At 47.5% G+C, this 14,739-nt stretch overlaps 1 protein-coding gene across 1 annotated transcript; it reads left to right on the forward strand.

The window, feature by feature from the left end:
* Nucleotides 1-2,897: 2,897 nt before the first annotated feature.
* GPR84 (G protein-coupled receptor 84) lies at nt 2,898-5,070 on the forward strand. The gene is made up of 2 exons (XM_052000901.1): nt 2,898-2,951; nt 3,429-5,070. Exon 2 carries the CDS (start codon nt 3,460-3,462, stop codon nt 4,642-4,644), a length of 1,185 nt encoding a protein of 394 aa, XP_051856861.1. The 5' UTR covers nt 2,898-2,951; nt 3,429-3,459; the 3' UTR covers nt 4,645-5,070.
* The last annotated feature ends 9,669 nt before the right edge of the window (nt 5,071-14,739 follow it).

Consider the following 14,739-nt stretch of genomic DNA (forward strand, 5'->3'; position numbering starts at 1 on the left):
AGCGGTTCCACAAGGCGGCGTCAGAGACACACAAATAGAGACGAGCTCCAGCTCCCGAGGTTTTGGAGCTGAAGCAAAACCGTTACGTCCCCATTCTAGCTGCAGCATCCCTCCGGAGATGTTCACAACTTCCGACAGTGAATAGGGGGTGATTGGACCTGTTGTGGGAAACACGGTTACACACGGATGCAAAGGCACCTACCTCCGTCTCTATCTGATACAATGACCACACTTTGAGACATTACATTGTTCATGTAAACATTGATACACTTACAAGCATTGAGATTTTGTGTGAGAGAACACCCTGGATTTTAGACCTATCTTCTCACCGCCCTCTTATTAAACAGGTCCCTTCTCTTTGTCTAGACCAGGAATTCTCAAACCTTTTGGCCTCAGCATCCCTTTTATTCTCTCAAAAATCAACGAAGACCCCGGTAAATGTATAGATATTTTTAATACTGGAAATTAAAACTGATCATCAAAAAGATTTGTCATTAAAAATTAACAGTAATAAACCCTGTTATATGTTGATATAACATTTATATGAAGAATAACTTCTAAAGATTAGTGGGAGGAGAGTCATTGTTTTTACATTTTTCAAATTTCTTTAATAACTGGCTTAATAGAAAATAGTTGGATTAGCTACTCATATTTGCTCCTGCATTCAATCTGTTGCAATGTGTTGTTTGGATTGAAATATGTGAAGACAAGCACACAGATATGTAGTTGGAAAAGAGATAAATATTGTAAGAGCTTTAGTATCATTACGGAAATAGTTTTAACCTCTAGGACTCCCTTAAAGGGTCCAAATACCACCCTTCGGGAACCACTGCGAAGGAATCCCAAATATTTTTGTCTGCTTCTTGGCTTTCAGTAATCTCCCCATGTTCTCTCTTCAATATGAAAGAATACATTCCAGAATTTACTATGCATATGCACATAAGTAAAATGAAAACATTGATTTCAATAATAGTGAGTTACCAAACATTCCCTGACCCTTTTGATAAGCTTCTTGGCCTGGCTTTGGATATTTCAACTATAGATTAAGAGCTCCTGTTTTGATCACCTATTCTTTTCTTTTCTTTTCTTTTTTCTTTTTTCTTTTTGCTGAGGCAATTGGGGTTAAGTGACATGCCCAGGGTCACATAGCTAGGAAGTGTTAAGTGTCTGAGGTCAGATTTGAACTCAGGCCCTCCTGACTTCAGAGTTGGTGCTCTATTCATTGATCATCACTAATCTTCAAAATACTGATGAGCAGAAACAGAAAGCCTTAGCTCAGAACCGTACAAATGTTTGTTTACTCATGCCTTAGTCTTGGGGAAATGGGAATAAGGCCAGATAGATAAAAAGGAACAAATGGGGGAAAGAGAAAGCAAAAGGGCACCTTCCCTGTGCTCGTGAGAGAAGAGAGTAGAATAGACTTTGTGCCTGGAAATAGAGTCCAATTATGATCTAGATCAACTCCACAAGAAGAACTAAGATCCTGGAGAAAGATAGGAAGTAGCTGGGGGAAGAATCAAGGACCAGAGCTGTAGAGCTTTGAGGTGGCGATGAAGAGAGGCAGGGCTGAAGAAATGCCAGTGGGATAGAGGGCAAAAGTTTGGAAATATCCTGAGGAAAGATGGTTGGACTCTTCCAAGTGAGGTTGAAGTGTGGTCAGTGGGAGTAGAGGCAATTCTGTATACTTGGCTTAGAGCTTACACTAATATATAATGAATGCTTGTTGATTGTGGAAAGAGATCCCAAATCCCTTGAATCTTGCTTTAATTTATCATTTTTCTTGGTCTCATTTAGTAGAAGGACAGGAGGAAGGATGATCAGGAAAAATATCACAAATGTCTCCTGATCTCAGAAAAGTGTAAGTCAAAGCTTCCTTAGAAGAGGAACCTATGATAATATTTCAGAATAATAGACAAAGACCTGGATTTGGAGGCATCAGTTTAGTCATTTTTTTAATTGTCTGTTTATGACCTATTTGGGGTTTTCTTGGCAAAGATATTGGAGTGATTTGCTATTTTCTTCTCCTATTCATTTTACAGATGAAGGAAACAAAGTTAAAGGATTTGTCTGGGGTCATACAACTAGTAAATGTCTAAGGTCAGATTTCAGGAAGATGAGTCTTCCTTACTTCCGAGCTGGCATTATATACACTATGCTATACAGCTGCCATCATCTAAGGCTTAACTCTTGACTCTGCCACCTATTATTTTTTTCTCTTTTTTTTTTTTTTTTTTTTTGCTGAGGCAATTTGGGGTTAAGTGACTTGCCCAGGGTCACACAGCTAGGAAGTGTTAAGTGTCTGAGGTCAGATTTGAACTCAGATCCTCCTGACTGCAAGGCTGATGCTCTATGTACTGCATCACCTAGCTGCCCCTCTGCCACCTATTACTTATGTGATCTCAAATAATTCACTACTCTGAACCTCTGTTTCTTCATATATAAAGTGAGATGAAATAGGGTCATCTCATGTTGGAAAGAGACTCAGTGAGCTTGATTTTCTGGTGATCTTCAAGCAAAGGCCAGATGACTGTGTGCTGGGAGAGGAGCTGTAGAGGGGCCTCCCACACAGATATAGGTTGGACTATATCACCCCTGCCACTTTAAGATGTGATTGAACTTAGGAGTCCTGCTACATGAGGTTGAGGTAGGGGGCCAAAGTAGAGACTGAGGCAATGGGCAATCTGGATGCTAAGAAGGGAACAAACAAAAATTGGAGGGGTCTGGAGAAAAGCAGGTAGGGAGATTTCAACAGAAAGGCCAGCCAGTACTTCATCAGCCCTACCGGAACAGAGGAAAGAGGCCAGAAATGGGGGAAAGAGGAAGGAGGATATGACCAGAGAATTTGGCAACTTTGGAGTTTCTAGATGCTTTTCTGAGTATAAAATCAGTCATATTCTGGAGACTAGACCTCATTCACTGTCTTTAACCACCTATAACTGCCTATAACCCAGGTAAGTCAGATTTACAATTATCTATATAGGGGTAAAAAGGGAAAGTATACTGGGGTATGGGAGCCAGTCAGGTAAGATCTATATGTCCCTTTTTTCCCCAGATTTTATTCCCCAAAGGGGGACACACCTGGGCTTGTTGAGGCACTGGAGGTTCTGATTCAGGGAGAGCAGAAGGTTTCCTGACTCCCATTTCATTGGATGCAGTATTGAGGGAAGGAAGTAGGGAAAAAACATTGGAAGCGCAAAAAAAAATTGGGAAGTCTTTGAGAATAAAGGTGAGAGGGTTAAGGATCTTGGGAGAATTTAGGAAGGTGAAAAAAAAAAGATCAAAAGGACTAGGAAGACGTGTGAAGGAATTTTTGAGTTGTGAAATTTGGAAAAAAAATGATGACTAATGTCCCTGAGCAGCAAAAAGGGGATATACCCAGGATGAGAGCTTGTGCCCCCACAGCTCCTGATCTCTTCTCTATTCTGTAGCTACCCAGGCTGACCCTCTGGCTTCTCAATTATGTGGAACACTTCTGAGGATTCCAACTTTTCTTGCTACCACCCATCAGTAGTGGACTATCGCTATGTTGCCGTAAGCTGGGGTGTGGTGGTGGCAGCAACGGGCACTGCTGGCAACCTGCTTACCCTGATGATCCTGGGTGCCCAGCCCAAGCTCCGCACCCATTTCAACCTTCTCATCGCCAACCTCACCCTGGCCGACCTCATCTACTGTGCTCTTCTGCAGCCGTTCTCTGTGGACTCCTACCTCTATCTTCGTTGGCGTACGGGGGCAACTTTTTGCCGGGTCTTTGGTCTCCTCCTCTTTGCCACTAACTCCGTGTCCATCCTTACCCTCTGCCTCATTGCCTTTGGCAGATACCTTCTTATAGCCCACCCGACCCTCTTCCCCCGGATCTTCACATCCAAAGGGGTGGCGCTGGCATTGGTAGGTACATGGGTCATAGGTGTGGCGAGCTTTGCCCCACTCTGGCCCATCTACATCCTGGTGCCTGTTGTCTGCACGTGTAGCTTTGACCGAATCCGGGGCCGTCCTTATACCACCATCCTGATGGGCATCTACTTTGTGCTCGGGCTCAGTTCTGTTGGCATCTTCTATTGCCTCATTCACCGGCAAGTGAGGCGGGCAGCCCAGGCCCTGGACCAGTACAAGCTTCGCCAGGCCAGCATCCGAGCCGGACACGTGGCTGGGACTGGAGAATCCCTGCCTGGACACTTTGAAGAGCTGGACAGTGGTCTGGCATCAGGGGTGGCCAGTGAGGGGACATCGTCTGAGCCAGGCAGTACTGCCACCACCCAGACTCTGGAGAGTGACTCATCTAAGATGGGAAGCCAGGAAAACAAAGTGTCTAAGGTAGAAAAGGGCAGCCAAGGGGTGACTGCCCCCATGCCCCGGGCTAAGGTGACTCGGAAGGCCCAAGATGGCTCGTCAGAATTTGGGAAGGTGACACGGATGTGTTTTGTGGTGTTCCTCTTCTTTTCCCTCAGTTATATCCCTTTTCTGCTTCTTAATATATTTGATGCCCGGGTTCAGGCTCCACGAGTCCTGCACATGCTTGCAGCCAATCTTACCTGGCTCAATGGCTGCATTAACCCAGTGCTTTATGCAGCCATGAACCGGCAGTTCCGAGAGGCATATGGGTCCATCCTGAGGCGGGGACCCCAGAGTTTCCGAAGACTCCGGTAACACTTTATGCACCGGCAGGAAATGATTCCACCTTCATTAACAACAAAGTGGCTATCATGGCCATGAGCACCAGCTAGACATGTGGATGTCTTCATGGCAATATTGGACCCCTTCTGTGTCCTTCTTTCTTGCTTCCCCTTGTGCAGCATTACTATTAATAACAGGCTTGGGATTTGTCTCTTCCATTGGGCTCCTGACAAAGAGGAACCAGGTCTGGGGCTCAAGCTGGACTGAAATTTGGAAAGTCTGACTTTTAGACTTGAGCCTGAGACATCACTCTACCTTTCTTTCATTTATAAAATGGCCTAAACAATCTCTAAGATCTTTTTGTTTTAAAATACTATAATCTTAGGAAGGCTAGGGAAAGACAACCAGGATTCATAGCTGGAAAATTTTAAGGCTAATTAAAGCTAATTTGCATACTGATTTGCATCCGCTTGCAAGTTTTTTTGTTCAAATTTCCAGAATGTTTTACCTTACAGTTCTAACTCCATTTCTCCTAAGGTCCCCCAGCTTCTCTGGATAAATGAACATGTCCTGGAAATATCAGTCTCCTGCTCCGGTGCCACTGGCTACAATCACAACCTATTCAGAGAGACTCTAGAGTAATATATCTCTTGGGTGTAGAAAGCCTAAGTTATGTCTTTGGCTAGGAAACTGAGCAAGAAATGATTAGGTAGCGATATCGGGGGCAGAAATATCAGGGTTGGAAGGCAGAATGAGCGCCAAGCTTATAGCCCTTGCTCTGGCCTTCACATCCCTACTCGCCCCACCCCCATCAGCTGCAGTCACTGTTCGGCCTTGTGAAAGAGGAACAACTGGGATAATAGGGAAGGAACCTTAGGGGCTACAGAGGGGCTAGGGCCTCCCATTCTGGGTAGAGGGAAGTGGGAAAGTAGTGTGTCTGCGGAACACATGGCCACTAGGTGATGCTGGTTTCACGTTTTCCCGCCTGCGGGGGTTAGGGTGGGGGTGGGCATCTGCTCAGAAGTTCCACCACCTCACTTAATTCTTTCCCTATCTCCCAAATACTGGGAAGGGTGTGGGGGAAGTTCCCCATTCTGAGATTTAAAGAAGCTGAGGAACAAGGGTGATTCCTATAATCAAAGCAAGGTTAAACAGACCCAGAGAAATACCTCTTCCTTTAAACATCCCCAAGGCTCCCTGGGCTTAGGAAGATTTGAACTCACAGAGAGACAAGCCAGCTCAGAGAGAATGGAGACAGACACAGTCCTTCCTTTCTTCTCTTCACCCCCTCTCCCTCCTCCCAAACACATGGACAGGATCATATCCAGGAAAGTCAAGGATCTCACCTCCCAATCTAAAGCTTTATCTTCTTAGGTTCTCCCTTCTCAAAATAAAGTGCTCAATCATGTAAACACAGAAGAATCTCCACTCTTGGAAAAGGTGCGAGAAAAGGAAGGGGAAAAGGGAAGAAAAAAAGGTGGACGGGGTAATTATATAGTCTCCAAAGGGCTATTCGGTTGAAACTAGAGAACATGATCTTCCATTACAGCAATTGGCTTTGGTTAGACAAAAAAAAAAAAAAAAAAAAATCTCACTTGGCAGGGAGAATCTGATCCCAAGATGGGGTAAGAAGGTAAATTAAAGGGGATAGAAGTGCCCCTCCACCTCTTCTTGGGTAAGGGCTGAAAGGTCTCGTGGAAAGGCCAAAGGAGGGCGTCTAGGAAGCGGCTGAGCCCTTCGGAGCCTCCGATGGCCGGAGTCTATGTGACTAGAGGGAAAATATGGATGGCCGTGAATGTGTGTGTGCACGCCTAAGTGTAAGCATATGCAGGGACAAATGCATGCATTCACTTAGCTCCGTGCGGCTCTGCGTGCTGGTGTTTCTGGGTGAGAGCACGGAGTAGGGTTTTGGGTGAGGTGCACGTTAATGCCTCTTTGTCTGTTTCTTATTTGGGCTGGAGTTCTGCGTCTTTTCATCAGACTCCTTCTCGGGCAAGGATCACTTTTCTCTGTGTATGTATGTTTCTTAGTCTGTCTCTGCATCTCTCCCCCTCCCTCCTTTCCTCCCCCTCCCTCTTTCTCTTCTCTCTTCCCCTCCCTTCTACCCTCTTCCCCTCTCTCTTGCTGCTTTCTCTCTCTCTCTCTTTCTCTGTCTCTCGATGGCAGATTTATGGTCATTTCAGGGGTCGCCATTGGCTAAGCTCTGACAGAGCCTGATTTAGCGCCGTGCCCCATTGGCTGAGCCTGACAGGCCGATTTACGAGTTGTTCTGCCATTGGCCAAGCTTCCCAGGCTCTGATTTATGGTCCTATGGCTGGGGGGTGGGAGGTGGAGGTGAAAGAAGGGGGGCCGGAGAGAGGATGCTCCTCCTTTCTTCCCCTCCCCCTCCTTTCTCTCATCTCGCTCCTTTTTCCTCTCCCCCCCTCCTCAGCTCCCTCCTCCTTTCTCTCAGGGAGAAAGATGGAAGGATTTAGGAAACAAGATTGGGGGGCGGGGGAGAGAGATGGGGAACTGGGGAGATGGGAGCTAGAAGGAAGAAATAGGAATAGTAAAGGAAACCTGCAGGAAAGAGATGAGGGAACTGAAAAGGAAAGCTAGAGATTCTAAAATGGGAAATTAAAGAGGGGAGATGAGGAACAGAGGAAGAAAAATGGGGAGACCAAAGGGAGGGATTCTAAAATGGGGAGATTAAAGAAGGGATACTAGGGAATCGAGGAAGAAAAATGGAGAGACAAAAGGGAGAGACTCTAAAATGGGAAGATTAAAAGAGAGGGCACGAGGGAACTGAGGAAGAAAAATGAGGAGACCAAAGGGAGCTAGCTTGGGGGAAGAGGAGATTGCAGGGGACTGATGAGGGAGAGAAAAGGGATTTAGAGGGAGGAAGAAGTACCCCTCTCCATACCCTAGAAATAGACTGGGAGACTGGCACTTTCTTTTTTGGATCTGCTATTCCTCCCCTGAGAAACAAGAGTCAGAGATATATAATACAGAGATAGAAGGAAGAAACTGGGGAGCCAGAAAAGGAAGAGACACATGGAATTGAAAGAAAAGAAGGAGGCAGTTTGCTGAGAAGAGGTAACATCCTAAAGGTTAAAGTCCTAAAGGAGAATTCCCCTACCTCCAAACCATCTCTCTTTCCCGTCTTTCCAAAGACTCTGGGATTGTACTCCTCTGTTCTGGTCCCTTTCTCAGTTAAGTATGGCTTCATGTTGAGTCTTCAGGATTTGGGAATATTTGTGTTCTAGCAATCACAAGCATTTCTGTTTCACCTCAGTCCTAATTTAGGACTACAAAGAACAATGTCCACCCTCAAGGAGTTGGCAGGAAATAGGGCAAATAATACATACTTCTATGAGAGCTTACAGAATGGTTACCAAATGAGAAAGGAGGTCTTTGATAGCTGGAGAGTTTGGGAAATGCTTGAGTTTTAAAGGCCTTCCAAGAGATGGAAGTGAGGAGGGAATCATCTTAATTGTGAGGGCAGGCTAGTATAAAGGCAGAGAGGTGGGAGAGGGGACTTCATCTTTAAAGACCAAATAGGGGTTTTCTATCTGATCTTAAAGGTAATAGGAGCCACTGGAGATCGCTGGGGAGCAGGGTGATGTGGTTAGAACTGCACTTTAGGAAAATCACTTTGGCAGCTGTGTCAGATTAAAATTTGAGATTGGGAGACCAAAGGGGAAAATAAGCCTCCTTATTGTAATAAATAGTCCAAGTGAGAGATGATGAGGGCCTGATCTGTGGCACCTGGGTGAAAAGAAAGTCTAGATTGGAGGGATGTTGTAGAATTTGAAATGAAAATTTGGGAATTCTATTGTTGGAAATATCGATTCAAGGGTAGGAATGTAGGAGACCAGAAGGCTGTTGAATCCTTGAACAGTAAAGGGAAACTTAGAAAATAGGTTTTAGAGGGGGGGAAACAGTTTAAATGTGGTAAATTGGAGATGTCTCCAAGAGACCCATTTTGAAATATCCAGTGGGAAATGTGGAACTAGAACTAGAACTGTGAAGAGGAATTAGGGCTGAAATACATATTTGGGAGTTGTCAGCATAAAGAAGATAATAATGATGATGTCACCAGGTGTTAAGAGAGAATAAAAAAGGGCCTAGAATACAACCTTGGGATATACTCACACATATCAGGAATAACCATTTTGGCTTTATCACAAGCAACCTTTCTGGGCCTCAGACTCTTGGGGCACATATTGAGAATGACATGTTCCAACAAAAGGAGACAGAGAAGGAGCAGACACAGGAGAAGAATCAGAAGGGAGGGTCATGCAAATCCAGACGAGAGGGACCATCCAGGAAGAGAAGCCCAGAAAGATGACGATTAAGAGACCATTGGTAATTTTGGAAACAACAGTTTCAGTTGAATGATAAAGTAGGAAGCTAGATCCAAGATGGTTTAGAAGAGAGAGAAAGTGGATGTATTTGAGGTAGGCTGCTTTTTCAAAGAGAATGAGATCTAGAAGATGATAACTATGTGTTGAGGGATGGGGGTGGGGGTGGTCGGCGTTACAGGAAAACAAATAAGGGCTCCTGCTGCGCGATCCTTCTTCCTCTTCTCTCCCTTTCCCTGGCCAGAGAAGTGAAAACTGTGGCTCATTGTGGGGATTGTGGAAGTCTAGAAGAAGAGGGCACAAGGGCCCTTCTTTCCAAGAAATTACCCAGAGGGATACGGGAGCTCTTGGAACAGGCAAACTTGAAGGTAGAACCAGAGACTTTCATGGTCCCTCAGCACGTCTGGGGGCTGATGACTCAGAGACCCCAAGCTGTCCAATTCCCTTCTACTCTCTGAGCTATGGTTGCCGATGAGTTGAGAAGAGGCTGCCTAGAAACACAGTCTTTTCTACTGTCACTCCTTTCCATAGGAGAGGAAGATTTGAAACTCTATCCTTTAACTCTCCTGTGGTCTGGTCCCTGAGAAAAAAATGTGAGGGCCAAGGGCTTGCATCTACAAATTTCAGTTCCTTCCCCAACCCCAGATAACACCCCATTATCTCCTACTTGGTCCCAATATACCAGGAAGCCAAGTTATGATTCCCCAGTCCTAGCTCAAAATACATTCAACCCCAACCTGTTTCTGTGTCCAGGTATCTCTGATTCTCTCAATCTAACCCAGCTAGGATTTGTTCTGGGATTGGGATAATACAGAGCAAACGGTGGTGATGGGAGGTGGAAGGATCTGTTTAAAAAAAAAAAAAAAAGGTACAAAAGGAGTCTGTTCAAACAGGTCCTACAAAGAGAGGCTCTGTTCCAGAAAACACTCATACTCACCCCTCACCCCTATTCCTACCCTCCTCATTCCCTGAGGCAGGTCAGTACACACAAGAAAACTGGTTTACAAGGGGAAGAGAAGACAAGAGTTGGGATCTGGGCTGGCCCTTTAAGAGCCACTTAGGGTCAGAGAGCCTGGGCTACAGGGAAGGGAAGGAGCTGATGTCAGAAGATAGATGGGCAGCAAGATGGGGATTGATGCTAATGGGGGAGCTAGAGATAAGTACCCAGACACTCTAAGGGCAGAACTGCAGATTTGTCTTCCTTATGCTCACCCCCAGCCCACTGCAAACCAGGCTGTAAATCTGCTGCTTAGATTGGGGAGGGGACCAGACACGTGGCCCTCTCTCCTTCTCCTTTCCTATCCTCCTCCCTTCTTCCCCTCAACTTCCTTTGTCTTTTCCCAGCCCTTTCCACAATTACACACCCCACTCCATACTCAACCCTACTTCCACTGAACTTCCCAAGCTCCTAGCCGAGGGAGCGTTTACAGCAGAAAGGCGGGAGGGTAGACTGCAGGGAGAACCAGCCAACTGGGGATCTGCTGCAAGATGAAAGAAAGCGGGGTGCGGGGTGACGAGAACTTCTTCCTCGGAGAAAAGGAACATAAAGATCTGGGGAATTCAGTTACCCCTGCCTTTCTTAGGCCATTTTGGCTGCAGCCTTCCCCTCCTACCTCCACCCCGAGACTCTCCATAGCTCGGCTATAACCTGGGGGAAAGAGCCTGGCCCCCAAGGTCAAGGGCCAAGGAAAGGGGGAGGAGTCTTCAGGAAGCTGGCAGTGTATGGAGGGGGCAGGGAGTCTCAGATCTGCTCAGTCACAAAAGGTGGGGGAGAGAAGGTGTATATGTATGTGCGTGTGAGAGAGAAACATTTCCATTTTCGAGTTCTGGAGGGTGTGGGAGGGACTCTAGAGGCTGGTTTGATTTGGGAGCCAGCTCGGGAAAAGGCGTGAGCCGTCCAGAGAGAGATATATAGTCCAGTTTCTTGGAAACTCCCAGACCAGCCCATCTCCCTCCTCCTGTCCCACTCCACTCCCACCCCCACGCCCCCCACCCAGCCTGCTGACAAGAGAATATTCAAGCCAACGGTCTATTTACTGTAAAGGCTACAGACATTCCAGCGGCTCCTTCCCACTAGCCTAGGATCTGGGGGGGGACTGGAAATCCTCATCAAAAGGGGTGTTTGCGGGCTGCTTCGAGGTGACTAAGGTTTGTCCCACAGGGCCAAGTCTGTCCCTTTGTCCGTTTCCAGGCAGGACTGTCTCTGAGCTTTTAGGCTCTCTGGGGGAGTTGTCACTATTTTATTCACTCCTGCTCCCCACTGTTTATGGCGTGCTCTTGGATCCTCGCCCCCAACTTCCTTCTCCCCACTGCTGTATTAGCCCCATTTCTTTTGGCCAGCCCGAGGTGGAGACTAAGAGAAGAACGTCTCCTTGCTTTGCACCGGTGCCGTACTTTGGAAAGCTGGAGGCCGTGGGATGCTGTTACTTCCCCCTCTCCCCCATTTCTGCCACTCCAGTCTGAAATCACTGTCACCTTTGGCTTTCTAGCTTGGTTTCTTGTACACACTGAGTCATTTCTCCCCATCCTGCTCCCCCAGACTTCAGGAGCGAGGAAGGGAGGGAGGAGGCAGGAAGGGAGGAGGAGGCATCGAGTCTCCCAGTATCTCGACCAGTTTCCCCAGCCCCAGTCAGGGTCACTGCCCCCAAACCTTTCCTGCAGTCCACTTCCCCACCCCCAACAATAAATCCTGCCTTTGTCTTTCTCTCCCAGCGGCCTCGGTAGGCTGGGGGTCAGAGGTTGGGAGTGAGTGTGTGTGCGGAGGGGGAGGGGTCAGTGTGTGTAAGAGAAATAGAAGCAAAAGAAGGAAGGGGGATCAAGAGGGAGAGATGGTCAGGAACAGCTGGTGGGCAGGCACTGAGGGGCTAGGGAGGAGAGGGGGAAAAGGAAGTGCACCCCCTCCCAGGGGAAATGGGGCCTCTCTCCTTCATTGATTCAGGCTGCAGCATTTGGCCTGCCAACATTCCAAAGGAGCAGCCCAAAATTTCTGGGAAGAGATGGGAAAACATGGGAATGGCCCCCACGGCATGAGGAATGCCAGGGAGATGGGGGAGAGGGCTGGACTTGAGGCAAGAAAGCTAAGGAAGGTCACCAGATAATGGGGATACTGTGGGAATGTGCTGCCCCTTCCCCCCAAATACACAGGATTTATGGGCCATCAGAACTAGCCTGCCCCAGGAGCCGGCTTTCCCACTGGGCCTTCAAGTCCCTCTTTAATAGTATCTTTTCTGTCTCCTTTCTCAGACTTCCCTTTTCTTTGGTGTTTCAGTCTTCTCAATCTGTTTCTTTCTCAATTTCTTTTGTATTTTTTCTCTCCCCTCTCCCCCCTTTCTTCCTGTTTCTCCATCTGGTAGTCTGTCTCTTCCTTACTCAAACCAACCCACTAGACTTTTTCTCCCTTATCCCTTTTCAGACTTCCCTTCCCCTTTTCCCTACTCCAGAACCAAGCCTACAGCCTCAGGGAGACTCCGAGAATAAGGTACCATAGGAGAACTTTCATGTTTGAATCATGTAAGGGTTCAGGCCAGAAGAATCTCGATTGGGAGATTCTTAACCTTTCTTTGTGTGCTGGTGAAAGTAATGAATACCTTTTCAGAATCGTATTTTTAAACAATTAAAGGAAATGCTAAATTTCATTTAGCAATTATTGAAAAGGAAAATTAAAAATTTTTTCTCCCATCTTTCTGGGTCCATGGAATGCCTGTTCTAGTGGAAGACACTAAAGTAGGAAAGGAGGGAGGAAGGAGACTGAAAGCTAATGTTAAAAGGAGCAAGCTTAGAGAGGGTAAGAAAGAGGAGTGAAATGAGAGATGAAACAGAGGCAGGGTCCAGTGGGGCAGGAGGAGGGAGGACCTGGTTCCCTGGAGATAGCGGCTGAGAGAGATCCTCTGAGCCAGACTGAGTCGACAAACACAAATAGAGACACACAAACCCAGACTCTGCTAGGAGCCAGATGCCAGGTCTGAAGAGAGGCAGGTTCTGGCTGGGTCTGGCTAAACTCCAGACACCCTTGTCTCCTCTGCAGACAGAAACTAAAGCTGCCTGTCCCCTCCCAGACTTCCCCCCTTGCCCTATCCTCCCTCCCTACCCCAATGACATCAGCCTTGGCTGCTATGGCCCCCAGTGGCCCACAAGCTCTGTTGATGACACATCACTGGGGTGGACTGCAGGCAAAGGAAGAACTTCACTAGGAAGAAGAACAGGGGTTTGGGGGAGCTTTTGGGGGACGATGATAAAAGGGAAGAGGCGCAAGCAGCACTCGGGGCAGGGGAACTTAGGGCTAAGGGACACTGTGGAGACAGGATAAGAGCTGCAGGGAAACTTGAGGAGAGAGATCTAAGGGGTTTAGGGAGCACTAAATCACCCTGTGGGGGGGATCACCCTGTCTGTGCTCAGTAGGATGGGGAAAGGGTAGAACTGGGGGAAGGGGGGAGATGAATGGGGGAATTGCCACATCTGGCAGGCAGGTGTTTGGCACAATTAAATCTGCAGTTGATTTCCCAGCCAAAAAAGCTGGGGGTGGGGAAGAGGACCTGCCAGAGTCCCCTCAGGGTTGATGGAGGCTTAAGTTTATAAAGCTGAATTGAGGAGGGGTGAGAAGACATACACAAGAGACAGAGATGCAGTGAGATGGAGGAAGAAAAATGACAGAAACAGAATCAAAGAAAAATTCAAGATGAAAATCATTTAGTGATCTGGAAACCCAGACATTCTGTCCTCCAGTCTCCTTCCTCGATCCACTATGGACACAAGCATTTGGATAATACTGCCAGCTAGAATTTGACATAGGTGCCACAATACTGGGATTCCAATCCTGGCGAGAGAGGGGAGGCAGGAAAGGCAGACAGATTTGACTAGGTTAGGAAACTGCGGGAGGCTCTGATCAGATGTCTGGGTTTGCAGACCCGGTCTTCTACAGCCATACGAGCAGGGTTTGGGGTGTGTGGGGTGCTCTTAACAAATAGGGCAAATCCAGGAATGGGGGTGGAGGGAAGAGTTGCATTTCCTAAGCTCAGACAGGAGAGGGCACTGGTAGCTAACCATCAGCCCTGTGGAGCCGTGGCTATCCCATCTCGAGCCCCACATTTTAGATGCAGGAAGGTAGGGAGGGTAATGGGAATTGGTCCAAGGTTCTTCAGCTTGCCCCCTGGCCTAACTACGGGGTTCCAGAAGGGGCAGAGTCAACTGCCCGATAAGTAGTAAGCCCAGATAATCAGGGGCACCCGAGACAGACCTTGCCCAAGATCCCCTACTGCTGCTCCCTACACACGCTTTCACAAAGATCCCCAAACCCCCAAATTCAGCCAGCTTTGCATACTCTGTGTCATCTCAGAGTTCCTGAATGGGGAAGATCCAACTCTACAACTGAATTAGTACTATAGCAGGGGGGATGGTCCCCAAAAAAACACTAGAGGGAGAATAGGAGTGGGAAGAGAAACAAAGCTTACTCTGTCACCGAGGCAACCATAAAACCTCCAGCTAAATCTATCTTGTGAGCTCACCGCCCCATTAACATGCAGAGCCAGGCTCTGCGCCAGCCCAAGCCACATTCATTTGTGCGAAATAAAGGTGGGGGGAGGGGGCTGCTGAGGAGGGGGAAGCAGGGCTCAGGAGGCACAGGGGAGCTTGTGAGAAGAGGTTATTTACACCGCCGTCCTGACCTCTGGAGCAGTGCTGGCTCCGATAAATAACCCGCTCAGCACCGTTTTAGGGGGGGCAGTGGGCTGAGGGAAAGGGAGGAGGTGCAGGAAGGGGAGCCTGTCTGCTCCAGCAGCCCCCATGCAGG

The sequence above is a fragment of the Antechinus flavipes genome, chromosome 5, assembly GCF_016432865.1.
Source record: "Antechinus flavipes isolate AdamAnt ecotype Samford, QLD, Australia chromosome 5, AdamAnt_v2, whole genome shotgun sequence".
NCBI lineage: Eukaryota > Metazoa > Chordata > Mammalia > Dasyuromorphia > Dasyuridae > Antechinus > Antechinus flavipes.